Here is a 21,643-nt window from a genome sequence, read left to right on the forward strand (position 1 = left end):
ACTGGATTTAGTTAACAACTGTGGCAGTGGTGGGATTCAACTAATTTAACAACCAGTTCTCTGCCCTAATGACCAGCTGGGTGGGCATGGCTTGGTGGTCATGTGACTGTGTGGGGGTGGCCAACTCAACATCTCTCACATCGATGGGCACTTCACCTTAGCTGTTACAATGTAATAAGGGTTAACCAGAGAGGCAGTTTCTGTAAGCAGGACAATAAAGATTAGGCTAGAAACAACACCAGAATGTTTTCTTCCTGCCTTCCTTACAGGATTAGCCCTGTAAAGTGGAGAAAAACAAAATGAGCTTTCTTTCAACAACCGGTTCTCCGAACTGCTTAGAAAGTTAGCAAGTTAGTTCTGCAAACTGGCTAAATCCTGCCACTGAATTATGGTGGTTGCGTGCTTCAAATGCCACAGTTTCTAAGCCAACATTTTGGTTGCTAAGCAAGAGCGTTGTTAAGTGAGTTTCACCACATTTTACAGGTTGGCCATGCCCACCCAGTCACATGTCTGGCAAGCCACTCCCACCCGGTCACATGGCTGGCAAGCCACTACCACAAAGAAGGCCACACCTACAGAAGAAAGAAGTTCTAAAAAATTTTGAAACCCACCACACACACACACACAGAGACACACACACACCAGCCTCTGCCTCTGCTTTGCCTATATCAGGAGACTAGAAGATCCTTCAAAAGCCTTCAATTCAATCATTGTATGGTCATATATCAGAAGTATTGTCTAAAAATGATTATATGACAGAAGTAAGAGAGGAAAATGAAATTATATAAATGCTTGGATGTTGCAGAAACTGAACAATTATTTATTTATTAAATTTATGTGCCAATCGGATTCCCAAATGAAAGACTATCTATAACATGGTCTACGTAATAATATACATTACAAACACATGCACATTTGAAGCATATAAAATAATATTTATAGAATACTTTGGTATCACCATTGTTTCGTTTGCTATGAAAAAGTAACTTGTGTTGAAAAACCAAAGCTTTTCACTTTATTTTGGATATTTCAAAACATACATTAAGAAAAGGGTAGGTTTTATATATATTAATTGCAGCGCGAATTGTATTTGCTCAGCAATGGAAAAATGATGAAATACCATTAGATTAGTGTATAATTAAGAAAATATTAGAATGTGTAGAAATGGAAAGATTAGCACTCATTATTAAGGATAAAGAAGAAACTGAGTATTTCCTGATGTGGGATGTATTCTACCAATGGTTAGACAATAGAAACAGAAGTTAGAAAGCAGGAGATATAAAAAAGAGGAAATGTTAATGTGGAGAGAATTTGATGATGAAGATGTTACATATTACTGTAATTGTATGGATATATACTGTGTCTCTACAAAAAAAAGAGACAGTGTCTTATTTTCTTTTGACCTGTGAAATAATCACCCAGCCTTACTATCGTGGATAATAATAATAATACTATCTTATTATTTTTGAAGTGCAGGAGGGGGCGAGCTCTTGTTGTGTTGCAATATTTTCGGGCATGGCTTATTTTGGAGGTAGGTCTTATTTTAGTGCATGCGCTCAAAAGCCCAATTGGGATTATTATCTTGGGAGGTCTTATTTTGGGGGAATCAGAGTAGTTATATTATTAATAGTATTGTGGTGAATATTATAACAAATAAGTGGATTTTGATTGCTTAAAACCCAGATCTCACACTGTTCGGTGGAAATGGAAAGTAATATAAATAAAACAAATAAAACATGAAAAAAGAAGAAAAGGGTAGGTTTTCTTACTGGAATAACTTTTTCGATTTTATTACAGACCAGAGAGGATGACATGGGCAGCCCACTTCTTAATACTACAGGCAATAGCATGAGCAAACTAACAGATTGTACAGTAATCTTTGTTAGAATTAAGATGGCAAAAATACCTGGGTTAGCAGCTGAACGCGTCAGAGCTACATCAACATAATCATACTGGATACTGGTATCAATCAGCCTTGGTGGACCTATGAAAGAATCTTGAAGTTAGGTGGGTTTTATGAGGCTGCCTTCCTTACAGGATTAGCCCTGTAAAGTGGTGGAGGTGGTGGGAATGAGATTTCTTCCAACTGGTTCTCTGAACTGGCTGAATCCCACCACTGAACCAATTGCTTAACAACTGTGGCAAAATAGGTCATAAAATTGGGTACAACTCATTTAATGACTGCCTCCCTTAGCAACAGAAGTTCTGATCTTAATTGTTGTTATAAGTTGAGGACTACCTGTATAGTTTTAATAGATTGTAGTAACAGGATATGATTGATACAACTAAAGAATATAGATCTTTGATACTTGACTCATGGAGGTGGATTAGGTTAGTTTAAATCAGAGTTAAATCCAAGTGACCTGGAGTCAGAGTTTCTCAAGCACTTCTATTTTGCATAAAAAGTTTGGAGGGGAGGGGAGGCCAGGCAAGCTGCCGAGCGAGGTAAAAGGCCATGTGAGGTGAGGCACCTCAGTGTGACTGACATCAAGTTGGCCACACCCATCCAGTAACATGACCACACCTACTCAGCTAGTCATTAGGGCAGAAAACCGGTTGTTAAATTATTTGCATCCCACCACTGATTAAGTTCCAGTTAAGACAGTGACATGCGGTGAGGGTTACCGTTGGTGAGGCAAGAGCGCAGCAGCGGCGAGAAGCAACGTCCCTGCCGCTGTGTCCGACAGGCGTCTCGCGTTTATGATGGACATAAACGCGAGATGCCTGTCGGACACAGCGGCGGGGGTGTTGCTTCTCGCCGTTGCCGCGCTCTGCCGCCTCGCCCCCCGCCTCCTCCATCCCCGCTGACATTCGCGGGAGCAGATCGGGTTGGGTGGCTGGCTGGCTGGCTGGGAGGAGAAGAGCGGTGAGTCTTTGTGCCGGCCGGCCAGGCAGGGAGCAGGTCGGGTGGGGGTGGGTGGCTGGCTGGCTGGGAGGAGAAGAGCGTTGAGTCCCTCCCCAGCCAGCCACAAGGACTCACCGCTCTCCTCCTCCTCCTCCTCCTCTTCCTCCTCCCCGCTCGGTGCTGGGCTGGCTGCAGAAGAAATGGTGGCTGGTGAAAGAAAAACCTCTCCAGAATCACCCTTGCACTTGCGCAGTCGCTCAAGTGCAAGACATGATTCGCTGCTCCCAGATCAGGAGGCGGGAGAATCAGTGCCTCTTTTGCATATTAAATTTTTTGCTTTTTAACTCCGCCTTAACTTTTAAAAGGCAAAAAATTCCTTAGGCAAAGGAGGCCCCGAGTTCTCTGGCCTCCTCCTAGTTAACACTGACAGCAGACACCAAGCCACTGTGACTTGAAATCTGGTAGCAACTATCCTGGCTTTAATTATTTTAAACAAATTATTTAAAACTCTTTCCTTTCTTTCAGGAGACTGGTGAGGCCACGCCTCCCTTGCCACTAGTGACTGCACGTCCCTGAGTTAAGATGATTCGTTGCTCATGCCTATACACAAGATTCTAGTTAACTAGTGATCAGCACTAAATTAGTACTAGGTAAGAGTTAATGGAATTCAAAGGGAGGGTGGACTTGATTCTCTTGTGGGGACATAATGATTCCAGAATGATTCCATTCTTGAATACACACACACACACACACACACACACACCAGGCTCTGCCTCTGCTTTGCCTATATCAGGAGACTAGAAGATCCTTCACAAGCCTTGAATTCAATCATTGTATGGTCATATATCAGAAGTATTGTCTAAAAATGATTATATGACAGAAGTAAGGGAGGAAAATGAAATTATTTAAATGCTTGGATGTTGCAGAAACTACAACAATTATTTATTTATTAAATTTATATGCCAATCAGGTTCCCAAATGAAAGGGTATATCTATATCTATAACATGGTCTACGTAATAATATACATTACAAACACATGCACATTTGAAACATATAAAATAATATTTATAGAATACTTTGGTTCACCATTGTTTCGTTTGTTATGAAAAAGTAACTTGTGTTGAAAAACCAAAGCTTTTCACTTTATTTTGGATATTTCAAAACATACATTAAGAAAATGGTAAGTGTTTCATATATTAACTGCAGCTAGAATTGTATTCGCACAACAATGGAAAAATGATGAAATATCATTAGATTAGTGTGTAATTAAGAAAATATTAGAATGCACAGAAATGGACAAATTAACACTCATTATTAAGGATAAAGAAGAAGCTGAGTATTTCCTGATGTGGGATGTATTCTACCAATGGTTAGACAATAGAAACAGAAGTTAGAAAGCAGGAGATATAAAAAAGAGGAAATGTTAATGTGGAGAGAATTTGATGATGATGTTATGTATTACTGTAATTGTATGGATACATACCTTGTTTCCCCAAAAATAAGATAGGGTCTTATTTTCTTTTGACCCGTAAAATAAGCACTTGTCCTTATTTTTTGGGAGGTCTTATTATTCTTAAGGTGCAGGAGGGGGCAAGCTGATGCTGTGTTGCAATATTTTCAGGCAGGGCTTATTTTGGGGGGAGGTCTTATTTTAGTGCATGCCCTCAAAAGCCCAATTGGGTTTATTATCCGGGGAGATCTTATTATGGGGGAAACAGGGTAGTTATATTATTAATAGTATTGTGATGAATATTATAACAAATAAGTGGATTTTGATTGTTTAAAACCCAGATCTCACACTGTTCGGTGGAAATGGAAAGTAATATAAATAAAATAAATAAAACATGGAAAAAGAAGAGAAGGGTAGGCTTCTTACTGGAATAACGTTTTTGATTTTATTACAGACCAGAGAGGATGACACGGGCAGCCCTCTTCTCAATACTACACACAATAGCATGAGCAAACTAATACATTGTATAGTAATCTTTATTAGACTTAAGATGACAAAAATACCTGGGAGAACCTTTTGGATCCTCACAGATGTATCAGGAAAATGAGCTTGCATCCTTGACGCAACTACGAAAGAAACTTAGATGGGGTTATGATGGGAAAAATGTCAGAAATAAATACTGGTACTATATGTCTAGAATATAAAACCTACCGGGGAATGAATGTGGAAGCGCATATGAACTTCCAGCATGTCCTCGAAAATTTCCCTGGAAATCCTCATTATCTGGGCAAAGAAACAATGACAGAAGTAATATCAACTTTACTAAAAAGTTTCTAGATTGTCAACTCTCAGAAATGTCCTCTTGGGCTAGGAAAGAAAATGTGCTCACCCATCTCTGAGATTATTTATGTTGAAAGATTACAAGTGTTTTGAAGTAGACCTGTCAGAACAGATCGTTCCTGCTTTTATGGGAAGCTCATTATTATTCAAATTATTTACTTATTTATTTTGTATCCTGTTTTTATTATTTTTACGAATAATTCAAGGTGGTGAACATATCCAACACACCTTCCTCCTCCTATTTTTCACACAGCAACAACCCTTTGAGGCCGGTTGGCTGAGAGAGAATGATTGGCCCAATTTCCCCTAGCTGGCTTTCATGGCTAAAGCGGGACTTGAACTCACAATCTCCTGCTTTCTAGCCTTGTGCCTTAATTACCAGATTAAACTGAATCTCATCATCTTATTAGTTCACCAAATCATTTGCAATCTAATTCAGAATTCTGAATCACCAAATTCCATCAAGAGATTTCATAACACTATGAGCTACAATCACAATCATAACATATAATCTGTTCCTGTATTATTTATAGAACATAACCTAAGAATTTAGGAATAACTATAGTAGCAAGACATGCAATGAAAATAACAAAGCTTTAAACTATAATCTTCTTGTTTCCATTGTATTTATTAGTCCCATTTTATAAAAAAATAATAATACCATATACTTAGTTTAAAAAGAGAGGGGATAGAACACAGTTCAGTTTTATACTGAAATAATCTAATATGTGACTAAATATTAAGGAAAAAATACATTTATCTATACATGCTTAAAGTATACTTTAGAAAATCTAAGAAAATGCAATTTATATCTACTAAAGCCATAGTACAGAAAATGGCTTGATGTATTACTGGTTATATTATTGAGTAAACAAGGAATAGGATTAGGTTTCTTTTTTAAAAAATGTCGCTAAAATCCCCAAAGAAAATAAAAAAATAATGCTAGAAAACCTCAATCCTGTTCATAGTCATCAATTAACACTTGAAATACATATACTGTATTCAGAGTGAACATCAATGATACCATACCTATGCTCTCACAAGCCATATTGCTTTTATTTCAGAATCATACATTCATCCTGGCAGCACTTACAGATAGACTCAGAAATATTGTCCCAGTCATTCTTCCAGCAGCTGATTGAAATTCAGAAGACAATGGAATGGCCAGAAACCTGTTAGAATGCTTATATTGTGCATAGAAAGAAATATGTGGGTTTTTACCTTCTTCTGTTGGCTTGTTAGCCACCTCTTCAGCTTCTGGCTTAGTGACCACCATGGAAGTCATGGGTGTTACAAAGCTGTACTTCAGGGAGAGGTTTAATGCTTGGTTTTCCAGGGTTTTTTGCTCTGCTTTTTCTGCCAAAATGCTAAAACACAGAGCATAATTTCCACTGATTCTATATGTGATTCAGGATTTTTTTAAAATATAAAATTAGCATACATCAGAAGTTTTAAAATGTGGTTTGGAACATTCATATTCTTTCACTGAGACACAAAGTGAAACCAACTGAAGGACAGAATAGACTAGGAATGAACCAAGAATGAACAACAGAACTGAAGATAGTTCATGTGTCAACTCCTAACGTTGCCATAGTGAGAGAAAAGGGGGAGCACATTCCACACAACTTGCGGCTAAAGTTAGATCTCAGATTACAGCAGCAGGTTTGGGAGGGGTGCACCTCATTAGGGAATGTGATTTATGACACAGACTGAGGGGAGAGAAGGAACAGGGGTAAAGTTCAGCTATAACTCAAACAAAGCTTAGATCTGACTGTGAAAAGGTCTTGCCTATGGTGCTCCTAATAAATGACTAGTTTTGTGTTGAAACTTGGCTTGATACTCATGAATCGATTAGGGCATTTTTAGGAAACCTGACAGCATGACCTGCAACTAAAAGAAGAAAAACACTGTGCCTTTGTGAACTCAAGCACTAACTACCTGTAATATTTAGAAGAAAGTATTTTCTTTAAGTTACTGTCCCCCCCAAAATATGCAAAGATAGTCACTTACGACTTTTCTAATAGCTGTTGAATGGTTAAATAAGCCCATAATTTTTCAATGAAATTTCCAAATATGTATTCCTGGTGTTCAAAAACTTGTGCTTTCTCTGTGACATTAGCATCTTCTTTCAGGGTCAAATTGCTTCCATGCTGAAAAATAGGGCAAGGGATCAGGGTGAGGTTTTGATATAATAATCAAATTCTATTCTGCAGGACATATTTGAAACGAGAGGTCCTTTCAGTTTGCTACCTTCAAGGAAGCAAAGATTATAAACATTAAAATTAAAACACTCGAAATAGTGAATTGGATGGTCAAAATATTGAATTCATTGGACACATTTGCACAACACAATGAAGGCAAAATCTGGTTTAACCTGCAAATGATTCTAACAGCTGTTACACTTGTTGAGCTACAATTCTTTCATTCATGGTTTAAGATTTCCTTATCATCCAATATGTAGTACAGCAGCTTCACCTGTGTCTTCTATACACGCACATATACTCCATTTTGTATTTTTAAAACACTTTGAAGGTAACACACTGTTACTAGTTTTCAGAACTTAGTTTGGAAACATAGCTCAGAATTTCATCTGAAACAAAACACTTGTACCTTTTCAATAGTAGTTACACAATACTTACCCCCTGAGCTTTTATTTCCAAGGAAAATATATCAATTTCATTGTCAAGTTTTCCAGCCACTACAATTTCAGAACCCTCATAGAGCAACTTAAAGTTATTTTCAGTGACGTCCTCTACAGCATTGCCAAGATAATTTATATTAATCTCCTTCAGGATGGGAATAGCCACTTCACTATAAAAGTCCTTAAATGAAGAAAGATAGAACCAGGGGAAATCATTGCATATTTCAGTCAGGGAAATTAAGATTATTTTTAGCATGCTACTGAAGTATGTCAAAAGATACCGATAAACTTTGAACATCAGTCCTTACCTGGAGCTGAAGGGCTGCATCTGAGTCCTCATATATACGTCGAGCAACTCCCGAATTATCTAAGGCCAACTTTTCCAGAAAACTATAGCTTACATCAAATCCAAAGCCAAGGCAGTAGAGGAAATACTTCTCTTCATTGGCGTTATTTATGTTTTTCTGTATTTTCTTAGGGTTTGTTTCACCTGTTATATGGATGAACATGCACAAATATATGGATTACTTTGTTTTAGATTATTTATTGTATTTTCTGACTTTTCTGCTTTATAAACATTAGCTGTCTTGAGTGCCATTTTCTAGTGAAAAGACAGGATATGAACATGGTATGTGTGTACATGGCAGAGTAGCTTGCTCAGATGTGTCACTGAACTAGAGGTGGTATTAGCAGGTTCTGAGCAGTTCTGGAGAACCGGGAGTGGAAATTTTGAGTAGTTTGGAGAACTGGTAAATACCATCTCTGACCGGCCCCACCCCCATCTATTCTATGCTTCCTGAGTCCCAGCTGATTTGGAAGAAATGGGGATTTTGCAGTAACCTTCGCCTGGAGTGGGGTGGGAATGAAAATTTTATAGTATTCTTCCCCTGCTCACCCACCAAGCCATAACACGCACACCAAGCCACGCCCACAGAACCAGTAGTAGAAAATTTTGAACCCCACCACTGCACTGAACCAAGATAAAGGATTAAGAGAGAATAAAGGGTGTGTGAGAATGATAGCATAAGCAATAGAATATGACTGCTACAAAATTCTAAAGTATTATTATCACATAAACCAAATGCAACAATCCACAATTATTTAAATGATCAACAGATTAAATGATCAACAGAGACGAGAGATACAGTATGCTTTTCTTAGGCTGATCCTCATTGTAAGAATGATAGTAGAGTTTGTTTTTCAATATACTTGAAAAGATTTATATGAATTATCAATAGCAATTTTCTTCTCTCTCTTTTCACCATTCTCAATCCTTTGGTCTTCATATTAACAACATACTCAGTCACCTATCCACACATAAACATATTGTACATGAATGAATAAAACCACTGGAAAGAAGTCAGAAGAAACATTTGAGGATATTTGAATTGTAAAGTTCAAGAAGTGAGGAAAAGCTAAGGAAGAAAATAATGCTATTTTAAATAAGATATTTTTTTTAAAAAAATGATGTCATTCAAAAGTATATACTGAAATAAATAAAATGCAATGAACGGCAATAAGAACTGGGTAGCTGTTTCTGTTCCTAACTTACCAGAAGTGGGTTGACCATCAGTCAGCAAAATGATCGTTGAAATGCTTCTTTCTGGCAATAACTCCCCATAGGTGGCTTTATCCAGAGAATCAATGGCTGTCAAAAGAGCCTCATTAATATTTGTTCCTGCAATATGAAGAATTGTAACAATGAATATGCTAGTAGTGTTGGGATTGTTCTCAAAGCATGGAGAGTACATTTCAAGGCATTTGAATAAATCTATTTAATCAGATGCATTTTTAAGTCTCCTTGCTGATTAAATAAATACAAGTAAATACAGGCACATTGACACCATTTCTACTACATGGCTCTACATGGGGCTGCCCTTGAAGAGCATTCGGAGACTTCAGCTTGTCTAGAATGCAGCCGTGCGAACGATTGTGGGTGCACCCCGGTACACCCATGTCACACCTATACTCTGCGAGCTGCACTGGCTGCCTGTTGGTCTCCGGATACACTTCAAGGTGCTAGTCGTTACTTTTAAAGCCCTACATGGTATTGGACTGGGTACTTGAGAGACCGCCTCCTGCCAATCACCTCCCTACGACCAATTAGATCCCACAGATTAGGCCTCCTCCGAATACCATCAGCTAGCCAATGTCGACTGTCGACCCCTCGGAGGAGGGCCTTCTCTGTGGCTGCTCCGGCCCTCTGGAATGATCTCCCTGTGGAGATCTGGACCCTCACCATCCTTCCGGCTTTCCGCAAAGCCACTAAGACCTGGCTGTTCTGGCAGGCCTGGGGCTGATGAGTTCCTGGCTCCATTTAAACTGTTGTGACTGTTGCTCTGTTTTTAACTTGTCTGTTTTGTCTTTTGTTTGTATTTCCCTTCCCCCTTGCTTGTTAGCCGCCCTGAGTCTCTCGGGATAGGGCGGCATACAAATGCAATAAACATTACAAAACAACATTACATTACTATCCAGTCATTCAAAAGCAAAATTTCTGGACTACCACCTTCAATCATACAATTGAAACACCCAATCTGTGCATTCCAGAGAAAAGATTGATGATCTCTTAATTTTGTGAAGTTGATGCTTCATAAATGCTCCTAGCCCCACTCGGATTGTTGCGACTGTTGAGGAATTTTTTTAATCTGTTTTTTGTATTTGTTTTGTCTTGTTTGTTTTCTTTGTATTGCCCCCCTTCCCTATTAGTTTGTTAGCTGCCCTGAGTCCCCCTGGGAATGGGGCGGCATACAAGTTTAATAAACTATAACTAAACTATAACTTTTCAATGGCAACACCTACACTGCAGCATTGCTTCCTAGCAGAAATCAAATTGACTGTTATTTTTAGCCTTCTGGAAATTTTAAACAATTGTGGTATTCCAGAGGGTTTGTTGTAAATGTTAGAATGCCAGTGGTGTTATTTATTTTGGTTTCAGGCTGTTATTTAACATCTAAATTTATTGTAGATTTTTTAATTTTATGCTTTGTTTTGTTTGCCTTTAATTGCTTTAACTGGTAAAAGTCTTAGATTATTTATTCAATTATAAATGGCATTTACACATGTCACAAACAAACATATGTGATTTAAAGCCAGCTAATGTTTCTCAATTGCAATTGGTCCCAAAATATTATGAATGCCTTCAGGCTGCATCAGATGATTACAATTGATTACAATTACAGTCAATGCAAAATCAGTATTAAGTCAGTGCCTGGCTCAATATCCATATTTTTATGTCAAGTTGTGTTCGTTCTCCCCCCACGCCCCAGCTATGAACACCTGCTAGAGAAAGAGCTGCAAAAGTTCAAAATCATAATCACTTCTGGTGGGTTCCCCCCACCGAAAATATCTTCAAAATAGTAGCATATTACAATATACAGTATTGTATTACAATACAGCAACTGGGCCTGTTCTAGGAAGAATAAAAAATTAGATTAAGAGTCCTGGGAAATGGAAAATACCAGCCTGCCAACTTTCTGGAGCTCCAAATTCCAAAGAGAAACTTGTTTAACTAAAATTGAAAGTACACCAGCTAAGAACAATAAACAGCTGATGAACAGAGATGTCAATGTGGGATTCCATTGCTATGGTCTGATCTGAAAGGAGCACTAAGTCCTTATATGGGATTGTCATAACTTATACAAATAGAAATCTCTGGTTTCAAATCAGGAGAATTGCTAAGGCAATAATAATAATAATACTATTCATTTTCATAATAATAGGTTCATAATAATAACTTCAGCAGCAAAGAACTAACTTTGTTGACCTCGATCTCTGAAAAAAAGATAACATCAAAGAAAAATAAATAAGAAATAAAATTCATGGAGGAATATTATTGTTAATAGTAGGATTATAGATCTATGTATCTTATTGTTTTAATCCTTTTTAATATTTTTCATTTCTGTAAGCCGCCGGGAGTCCTCCGGGATTGGGCGGCCTATAAATTCAATAAATGAAATGAAATGAGATCTTTATGTGGAGACCATGGTGCTCTCTGAGCTTTTGGGGGAAATGAATTTTTTGAGCTTTTTAAAAAAAATCTCTGAGCTGAGATTTTTATTCAGGAATAGATAGATAACAGACAGATAGACACATAAATGTCAACTCAAGGGAGGAAATATAAGAATAGTAATAGCACTTAGACCAATATCCCATCCCATAGTGCTTTACAGCATTCTCTGGGTAGTTTACAAGGCCAGCATATATTGGTCCCAACAATCTGACTCCTCATTTTATCAACCTTGGAAATATCGAACTCCAGACTGTGGGCAGAGTTAGCCTGTAATAGTACATTCTAACCACTGTGCTATCCGGGTTCCTAATATACTTAATACTCCTGTCTCCAGTTTTTCCCAAAACAACAGCCCTCATTGTTATAAATGTAATCTAACATAACTTGAACTATATTGAATATAAGAAGAAAGAAATAATTATTTAATGAATAATTATTATTCATTATGATCTAGAATCAATAAGGTTTGGATATAGCATAGCATAGCATAGCATAGAATAGAATAGAATAGAATAGAATAGAATTCCTTATTAGCCAAGTGTGATTGGACATACAAGGAATTTATCATATCAGTTCCAGGGAATTCCTGATTAAACCACTATTGCAAAGATAAACAAAGATGGACAAAGATGACTTTTAGTCCTCATACTGACCTCCTTGCGCATCAATGGTTTTAACATACTGTTTAGCTGATTCCACATTCTCCTTGCTGGCTTGCACCAAAGTGGGCTTCCACTTTGAAGTTCCTCTACTGAAGACAATTAAATTAAAATGGTCTTTGGGATTAAGATCTTCCAAAATCTTTTCCAAGGCTTCTTTAGTCTATAACAAAGATTAAAATAAAACATGGTTAAATTCTGTAACCTAAAGTTCTCATTTTGATAGCTATTAGAAGGAGTGAAAATATATATAACATTTAACCTGTGTACACAGAACCTTCATTTTCCCTTTAATATAAATTAGAAAACACAGGAGGATATATTTCATAATTACAATGCTTGCCTTTGATAAAATAAAGCAGTTGTTAATGGTTTCCAAATAAGATGGAATATTTAACCAACTTTAAATGGTAATTATTCCACTGCTCATTTTTAAGCATTAGCCAGTTGCTCATTTATTTGTTTCCTAGATCTATATTATACTTTTCCTCCTCAATCTCAAGTCATTTTATGAGAACTGCACTGTGAGGCAGGTTAGTTAAGAGAAAATGACTGACCCAAAATGACTAGTACATAGAAAGAACAACCTAACGTGTCTACCTTGGTAATAATAATTCACTTAAAAGTAATAATATATACAAAGCCAACAAGGAAATAAATGTAAACAATAGAGGGATGGAAAGAAGTCCTGTTTATTCTGACTGTAGCACATCATTGTTCTTTCTTGATTCGCGGCTATAAAAGAGAGAGGAGACTGAAAATTTCTGCGGCTGCTTGCTGAAACAAAATAATTTTCATGGCAACTAAACTTGGCATGCAACAAAAACTATCAGTAGACTCAAGAAAAGGCTCTGTTTACCTGGCGAATTTTATTGCCACTCATAGATCCACTTTTATCTATAACAAAGATGATATTTTTGGGAAATACTGGCATATCACTGGGTGCAAAATAATGGACAAAATAACCATTCACGATCTGAAATGAACAAAATATGTTATTTTAACATGTTACAGATACGTATTTTGATATACTGGAAGATAAAGAAACTAAAATTGGCTAAATAGGATACTGGGTCAAAAATACTTTTATGTATTTAATTATTTAATTTATATGCTGCCCATCTCATCACTTGGGTGAGTCTGAAAATTTGGTTGAAGAAATACATTTCTATGTTGCTTAACTCTCCGAAGCATGCATTAGTTTACTGTATGAAAAGTACTGAAGTCTGAAACCAAACTTTTAGCCAAGGACTTCTGCTTTAACAAAATGAAAATGTATTCCTAACAATAGATACATAAATTCAGTTCAATTATATATATGGAAATGACCTTCTGTACATTTATTGATAGGCAGTAAAAATATTTTGATAATATGTGTTCCAACTGTGGTTTGGTCCCCACATTTCCCCCCCAGAGAGCAGACCAACACAGTGTCTGCTATTTCTCATAGGATATGTTCCCTGCTGTGGAATTACACTGCTGTCCACTGGCAGTCCTCTGGCCTGAAATTTGCTGATCTGATCCCTGATCCCTGTCCTACCATGACTGCTTTTGTGCCACCTTCTTGCCAATCACGAGTTTTTCCTCCAAGCTATCGGGTGGCAAAGCTTAACAGATTTGACTTTTTTGAGCCTTCCCCTGTGAATACCTAGTAGTTGACCTGCTTTCAGACATTTCCCCATCATCTGAAATATATACCTTTAGATATAAGTAGAGGTTGGGAAGGGTTCTATTCAGAAATTTGTTTTGGTATGTAATAGCACAGTAAAAATGAAATTGTCGATAACACTGTATTTTGAAATTGTCAGTAACACTGTATTTTCATACACCCTGATTGTACAGAGCCATGGTGGTGCAGTGGTTAGAATGCAGTACTGAAGGCGAACTCACTGCTCAAGGCTGACTCAGCCTTCCATCCTTCCAGGTCAGTAAAATGAAAACCAAGATTGTTGGGGGCAATATCCTGACTGAAAAGTCTTCTGTAGAACTTTGGAAATTATCAAAGTTTCTGTCATGTTTCAATCTATCTCATGTTAATATTTTTCAAAGACCACTCAGTTTGGAGCACTTTTAAACCTCCATCTTTTCCATTCCTCAATCTATCCAAAAATGTTTTCCTTTTCAGCTTCTGATTTAAGACATAGTGATTATATGCTATAAGGAGGAGAAAGGAGAGCTCCTGTCATTGGGGGAAGAAAAATACTGATTTTCTGTCTGAAGCTTTCTCCTGGCAGTGTGGAGTAAGAAAACGGAAAACTAAATCTAACTCCAGTACAACTTCAGCCAGCCCCAGTTGAGTGTCTAAGGATGAGATGAAGTACCTCATAGATACTGGAAAAATATTTTTGGGACCAGTTTGTGGAATAGGTACAGATGGCAAAATAGCCTAAGAAAATTACCGTATTTTTCAGAGTATAAGATGCACCTTTTTTCCTTCAAAAAAGAGGGCGAAAATCTGGGTGCATCTTATATACTGAATACAGCATTTTTGGCCTCCCGAAACCTCATCCCCTTCACCAAAATGGCCATGGATAGCCTTTAGGAGACTTCCAGAATGCTCCTGGGAGCTGGGGAGGGCAAAACTGAGCGAAAAACAGCCCATTTTTTGCTCATTCCCCCCCCCCAGGCCCCTTGAGCACCCTATAAGCTTCCTAAAGGCTATGTATGCCTCTTTTCTTGACAAAAAACAGGCCTATTTTCACGAAAAATGTGCCGGTTTTTGCTCATTTTTTGGGGGGAAGCAGACCCTAGGAGCACTCTATAAGCCACTTAAAGGCTATACAAGCCCTTTTTTGAAAAGTGCAAAATATGCGCCATTTTTGGGAGATCTGCAGCGTGCAAAAACTTTTTTAAAAAATTTGTCTCTTCAAAATCTTGGTGTCTTATACTCCAATGCATCTTATACTGTACTCTGAATTTATGATAGGATTTGAGAGATCTGGGGAATAAATTGATATTCCCAAGGGTCTGAAGGCTTTTATTACATTTCCAGTAAGTTTTGAACAAACAAGATTAGTTTTTGTTTATATCCCTTGGGTTCACATTTCCGTACTCTGAATCATTGAATTGGAATCATTGACCGAACCGAGGGGAGGCCTTTCTAAATGACCCTTTCTCAAAGCTAAGGGTTCAGTTATGTGTACCAAAAAACACAGTCAGGCAGCCACATAAAGTACCATCTTCCAGTCCAGAAGCAGACAGAAAAAACATGCGACATATTTCAGGGGGATAGTGAGTGCAACTGTCCTAATCATTTAATAAGAAAAGGGATTGGTGGATTCCCCTGGGTTTCCCTTTCTTTCCCATGAGTGCTACTTCAGACGAAGTGGTGGGACAGAGATGGTATGTGTAGTAAAGGACATAGAACAGGTAGTCAAGCCAACTTATGGTCATTATGAAGATATGAAGGTAGTATGTAACTGTGACCTGTCATTTGGGTGATTTCTGGATAAGAGTTTAGCACAGTCATGAAAGAACATTAGATCCTTCTCAAAAGCAAACTTGTCAGCTAACGGATGATGAGGGAAAGGTCGGAAATGGGTGGAGTAGTCAAAAACAAGAGAGTTCCACCCTCAAATAGCATCACAAGGGTGTTGGCAAATGGCTGTGGAATAAGCAAAGTGGCACCAGAACTTTGGCACAGACCCACCAAAGTAATAAAAGCTTCTCTGTCCTTTATTGGCAGAAGCAATTGAAAACTTGTGTTTGTGATGAAAGCAGCAACACACAACTGGAAGATTGTGGCTCTCTTTCACAGTTGAAATCAAGCTTCGGAGTAATATTAGCTCCAAAGAATGCTAGTACTTTTTTTTAATGTGTATCTAACACTGTTTCAGAAGAGCATTGCATAGGTCCCTTTTCCAGGGTCTCCTGCAGCCCAGGTCAAAATGGCCACAGAGGTTAAACAGGCCTGCAATAACCTAAAATAACAGAAGTGGGATAGATCTCAATCCTCAATCTCATCAGCAAGTACATGTAGTAAGCTAGATCTTATCTATGCAAAGGTTCTGTCAGCAGAAGAGGGAAAACATTACTTTAAAACATGAAAAGCTGAAAATGACTTGGCTGCCCTTGTTCAGAGCTGGGAATAAGATGACGGCAATACCTTGAGGGCATGGCATGACTCTTCTCCTCCCACCCTATCCATTACTGTCAAACGTTTATGATACTGCAAGATTTCAGAATAGACCCTAAATAATGGCTATTGTTGGAATCACAGGTGATTTTTTAAAAGTCGCATTACCTGTATGTCACCTACGTCAACATTCCTTTTAACATCATAACGTATGATGAAATCTCCATCTAGAAGAGTCTGTTCAGATTCAGGGTTTTTCCTTTGTTGACTTAAGGTTGGTTTAAATAAAATATGAGCCTGAATATTAAAGACAAATAAAATAATAAATCAGTCAAACTAACAATACAACAGTGATTTCTTGTTAAGAGTTTTCTAAGGAGCTTTGCGAATTTTGGGTCAAATCCAGCCACATACCTTGGTTTCCTCCTGTGTCTTTACAAGAGCATCACTTATTTCATTGTTCAAGAAGCTGCCTTCTATTGCCAAGAAGGATATGCCTTGTGGCTCAAAGATGTGAGTATCAATCTAAGCATAAGCAAAAGCAAAAGATGTGATTCTACCTTCTAAAGATGACCTGGTCATGACAGATGGACAAAACTATTGATGGAGATTTTACCTGAAAGTCTTTCACCAGTTGTTTGGGCTTGACTTTGATGATCAGTTCATAATTCCCTAGCTTTCGATCAAGTAATTGCTCATAATTCAATTCAAAGTTAACTTTACCTGCTGCTGCAACATTAACTGAAACACTAAACTTTTCTAATTTTCTTCCAGTTGATCTATAAATGGAAAAAAAAGTATAATTTAGGTATTTTGTTTCTTCTAAATGCTTGCGAACCTGCTGCTTGATCATTTTTGCTACGATTTCTGCAGGTGGTCTGTAGGTTCCTAGGTCCCCCTCTTTAAAAGATCAAAAAACATGGTCTCTTCTTCAATCTTATGGCACTTTCCCTGTATTCCAGCAATTCTCAAAGATTACAGTCCATAGTTCTGAGATCATATCTGTCAATTTCTTTAACATCCAGAGACTAAATTCACTCACAGCAGCTAAATGTTCTGTCACCATTTTCTTACCAATTTTAATCACTATTTATCTTCTACCCTCCCTCTCTGGTCTTTCTCCCCTTAAAGCTTGTGACAGAACCTTTTTTTTTTTTTTTTTTTTTTTTGCTATTTTTGGCATTCATCTAAGCTTCAGATTATCAATAGGGTTCCTGAGCCATCTTTAAAAATTCATGGTTTATTACATTATTACGTGGATTTTCTTATATAACGCTTTAATGCTTAAACCTTCTGAGGAATGACAGTGGAATCTAATTATCTGCATGTGCCAAGAAACAGTGGATCATATGCACTGAGTGGGTCTGGTTAAGAAAAGACATCCGCTTAAAAATCAAAACTTGGGAAAACATCTTGTACTTACTTGACCAACCCAGCACTTTGACCTCGTGAAATGGCGGAATCATACTGAGCTTGAGCGGCCTTTTTCTCCCTGATTATTCCAGGATATGTTTCTCCATCTATGGTCCTTCAAAATAGATGTTTCAAAGAATTCATAAATGTCCAGAAAAAGAAAATGCAAACGCACGGATAGTAAGGTATTTTATGAAGTGAAAGAAATACATTATTGGATTGAATATACTTTCAATTTCATTGTAATCATAATTTAGAAACAGGAACCTTTGAAGTGTTGTTAGGAAATATTCATCTGGGATGGGGGCTTGCATTGTCTTCCTTTATCAATGTAATTTCTCCCAATATAGTTTCTTATCCAATTCAATCAATTGTGGAAGTAGGATTGTACAAATTTCAATGCTGAATACATTTCAATCAATCAATGTTATTTTGCTTTGAATGAAAAGTTTCTTCCAGATGAGGTCTGTATTCAATGTTCTGAAAATATTTCCCAGTTCAAATCTGTCTTATCATTCCAGATATTGAGCCATACTTTAGTGGATTTCCCACCTAAATTGCTCCCATAGACGCACTTAGTAAAAAGGTTTGTTTAAAAGATTTATGGGTCTCAGTATATCTACCAGGAGATTTATTATGTAGTAGAATTTTTCTAATCTTACAAACATGTAAACAAGAAATAAGGAGACATCCTGTGAACCATTGTTTTTCTTAACTTTGGAAACTTTAACATGTGTGGACTTCAACTCTCAGAAGGAAGCTGGCTGGGGAATTCTGGGAGTGGACGTCCACACATATTAAAGTTGCAAGGTTGAATAAGATTGTTGTATATATTTACTCCTTTCTTTCTATGGTCCTCAGTGGGAGATTGACTGCCAACTCTTACTCAAATTCTGAAATGCTCCATCATTTAAAATGCCTAAATAGTACTTACATGCTGAAGTTTGTGATGAAGGCTTTCTTGGGTAGCTCCACATCAAAAAGAGCCTCCTTGGATTCATTTGCCCTGTTGACAATTCTGCTGGTGATGACTGTGTGGGCATATCGTGACATAACTTTGCAGTCAATGTGCAAGCTGTAGATTTCAATGGCATTCTAGGGGAAGAAGAGAGAAAACCTCTATCAGTTTCTTTGCTGGAAATTGTTACTAACAATTGAACAAAGACTAAAAGTATTAGCAGCAAACACCACACAGAGTTACTTTTATAATAAGCAAAGATAAATCAATTTTTGATATGATAATTTGCTGTAATAAAAATGCAAGATCATTCTTTTCAATTATTGGACTATTTTATATTGTTTGAATAAATTATATAAAACACCTATATGCTACAAAAACTCTTGTTATGACCTTTGCCTGAGTGAAGGTGAATTATAGGACAACAGTTTTTGAATCAAGCTTCCTCAAATTGGCTAACTGACAGAATGCGTCTAATGGAATGAAATTTGAGGAAGTTATCGCTGCTTCAATGCTGCGAGGGAAGGAAATAAGGAAGGAAGCAAGGAAAGAAAGAAAGAAAGAAAGAAAGAGGAGGGAGAGGAGAGGGAGGAAAGAAGGAAGGAAGAGAGGAAGGGAGGGAGGGAGGGAGGGAGGGAGGGAGGAAGGGAGGGAAGGAGGGAGGGAGGGAGGTAGGAAGGAAGGAAGGAACGAACAAACGAAGGAAAGAAGGAAAAATATCCCAATCAGGCATGGGTGTCTAGTGTTATATAAAATATATAACTTAATATAGAACTTTGGCTATAATATTAAATTAGAAAAGTGGGCAAACATTTAAAAATGACTATGTCTGTGGCATACAAGGAGAACTAATATAAAATGTTTTACAGATGGCACTTACCACCCGCAAGACTAGCAAAATATCACCAATGGAATCCCCAAAGTGTTGGAAGTGTGAAAAAGCACATGGAACATATTATCACACATGATGGACATGGGAGGTGGCAAAAAAATATTTAAAAAAGTTTAAAACTGTTATGGAGTACTGGAAACTATCACATGAAAACAAATTGATTGGAAACCAGAGACATTCCTATTAGGTATAATGATGACTAAATATAAAAAAGAGACCTTATATTTAATCTTGCATATTATTACGGCAGTTAGGATTGCATTCGTGCAGAGATGGAAGAATAAGACAACACCAAATGAAAATGAAATAATAAGAAAGATTCTAGACTGTGCTGAGATGGACAAGTTAACTAAAGAAATCCAAGAAAAGGAAGAGACAGACTATTATTTAGTATGGGAAAAATGGTACAGATGGTTGGAGGAAAGAAACAAAGAGTAACGATAATAACGTAAGAAAGATAAAAGTTACACACCAAGGAAAAATGCTACACAAGTAGAAGGACAAAGTTTGTCTGATGTAGATAGCCAAAATATAGGTAGAAAGTAAAAGATAATGAAATAAAAGGGTTAAAAATGGTGAAATTCAATGGAAGTGTATTAGGAGAGAAAATAGTGTATATAAAAATGCACAGATTCAAAACTGCTATAAGAAGGAGCATGAAGTTCCGGTGTGTTGTATAAATTTAGTTCATATCTTTGTTATTGTGTTGATGTGTTTAAAATATTTTTTTTTAATGACACTTTGCTGAAAAAATGCTATTCTAAGACTTTGATTTGGTTTGCTGTGTGCAACTTACCAACTTCCCAATTTTGACATGTTCAGAAGTACAGATTTTTTTTTTTCTGGCACACATGGAAAAAAATTCCATAAATATCTGCATCTACCCACCCACCCACCCACCCACCCACCCACCCACCCTGCAAAATGGGTTGCTGTGTCAGGATATCCTAAATCAGCCATAAGAGACATCTTTATCTTATTCAGCTGGGACTGGAATTTCAGTTGCTAAGTGATGCAGTCATTAAAGGAGCCATCACATGACCAGATACAATTTTACAACCATTTTTACCATAGTCATTAAGTAAATCTGGTTTCCCCTTTTGACTTTGGTTGTTGAAAAGTAGCTGGGAAAGTCACAAATTATAATCATGTGGCCATGGGATGATGCAATAGCTATAATATTAAATATGGGTTATAAGTCACTTTATACATTTATAAATTATAAATGAATGGTTGTAAGTCCCCTGTACAGGACTACCTCTACAAAGTCTGAATTGAGTCTATTTTACAAAGTTAAAAAAAATTAATGAGTTCATTTCCCTTTTCCTTCCCATGTATTAACAACTTTTAAAAAAATAAAGACTGATTTAACAATTGATATTTCTTTAGAAGAAGTAATTGGCTTAAAGACACAGCTTTGCTTATAGACTCTCAGATCCAATACATGCTGAATGGGTGTGAACCTCTGCCTAGGATCCTGGAGTACTGATATCAGCAGGGATGTCCACAAAGAAGGGATTTTTTTTTTTAAAGTTAAGGATGCAACTATCTGATTGAAGTTCTGGTCTTTGAATATGCATCAATACCACAAATGGGCTTTCAATCATGTTGAAATGTTTTGACTTTTTTGAGCCTTCCCCTGTGGATACCTACTAGTTGACCTGCTTAAAGACCTTTCCCCATGATCTGAAATATATACCTTTAGATATAAGTAAAGGTCAAGTAGGATTCTATTCAGAAATTCATTTCAGGATGGGATAGTAGAGCAAAAATAAAATTATCAATAACACTGTATTTTCTAAGTATAACAAGTGATCGTACATGGTGGCGCAGTAGTTAGAATGGTTACTACAGGCTAAC

The 21,643-nt window shown here is 37.2% G+C and overlaps 1 protein-coding gene across 10 annotated transcripts in view; it reads right to left on the reverse strand.

Moving 5' to 3' along the window:
• LOC116503993 (inter-alpha-trypsin inhibitor heavy chain H4-like) overlaps nt 1–21,643 on the reverse strand; it is a 40,124-nt gene that overhangs the window by 17,233 nt on the left and 1,248 nt on the right. For 2 of the 10 annotated variants that reach the window (XM_032210799.1, XM_032210794.1), the window contains exons 2-16: nt 18,868–19,028; nt 17,944–18,048; nt 17,137–17,299; nt 16,935–17,045; nt 16,689–16,817; nt 13,305–13,421; nt 12,440–12,608; nt 9,330–9,455; nt 8,086–8,267; nt 7,776–7,958; nt 7,147–7,286; nt 6,358–6,503; nt 5,008–5,079; nt 4,860–4,922; nt 1,907–1,984 (exon numbers count right to left, since the gene is read on the reverse strand). In XM_032210799.1, coding sequence (XP_032066690.1) covers nt 1,907–1,984; nt 4,860–4,922; nt 5,008–5,079; nt 6,358–6,503; nt 7,147–7,286; nt 7,776–7,958; nt 8,086–8,267; nt 9,330–9,455; nt 12,440–12,608; nt 13,305–13,421; nt 16,689–16,817; nt 16,935–17,045; nt 17,137–17,299; nt 17,944–18,048; nt 18,868–19,028 — 1,945 coding nt within the window. Of the gene's footprint in view, nt 1–1,906; nt 1,985–4,859; nt 4,935–5,007; nt 5,080–6,357; nt 6,504–7,146; nt 7,287–7,775; nt 7,959–8,085; nt 8,268–9,329; nt 9,456–12,439; nt 12,609–13,304; nt 13,422–16,688; nt 16,818–16,934; nt 17,046–17,136; nt 17,300–17,943; nt 18,049–18,867; nt 19,029–21,643 lie in introns of all 10 variants that reach the window. The other 8 variants (XM_032210798.1, XM_032210793.1, XM_032210803.1 and 5 more) reach the window with 5 other exon arrangements.

Source organism: Thamnophis elegans, chromosome 2 (assembly GCF_009769535.1).
Source record: "Thamnophis elegans isolate rThaEle1 chromosome 2, rThaEle1.pri, whole genome shotgun sequence".
NCBI lineage: Eukaryota > Metazoa > Chordata > Lepidosauria > Squamata > Colubridae > Thamnophis > Thamnophis elegans.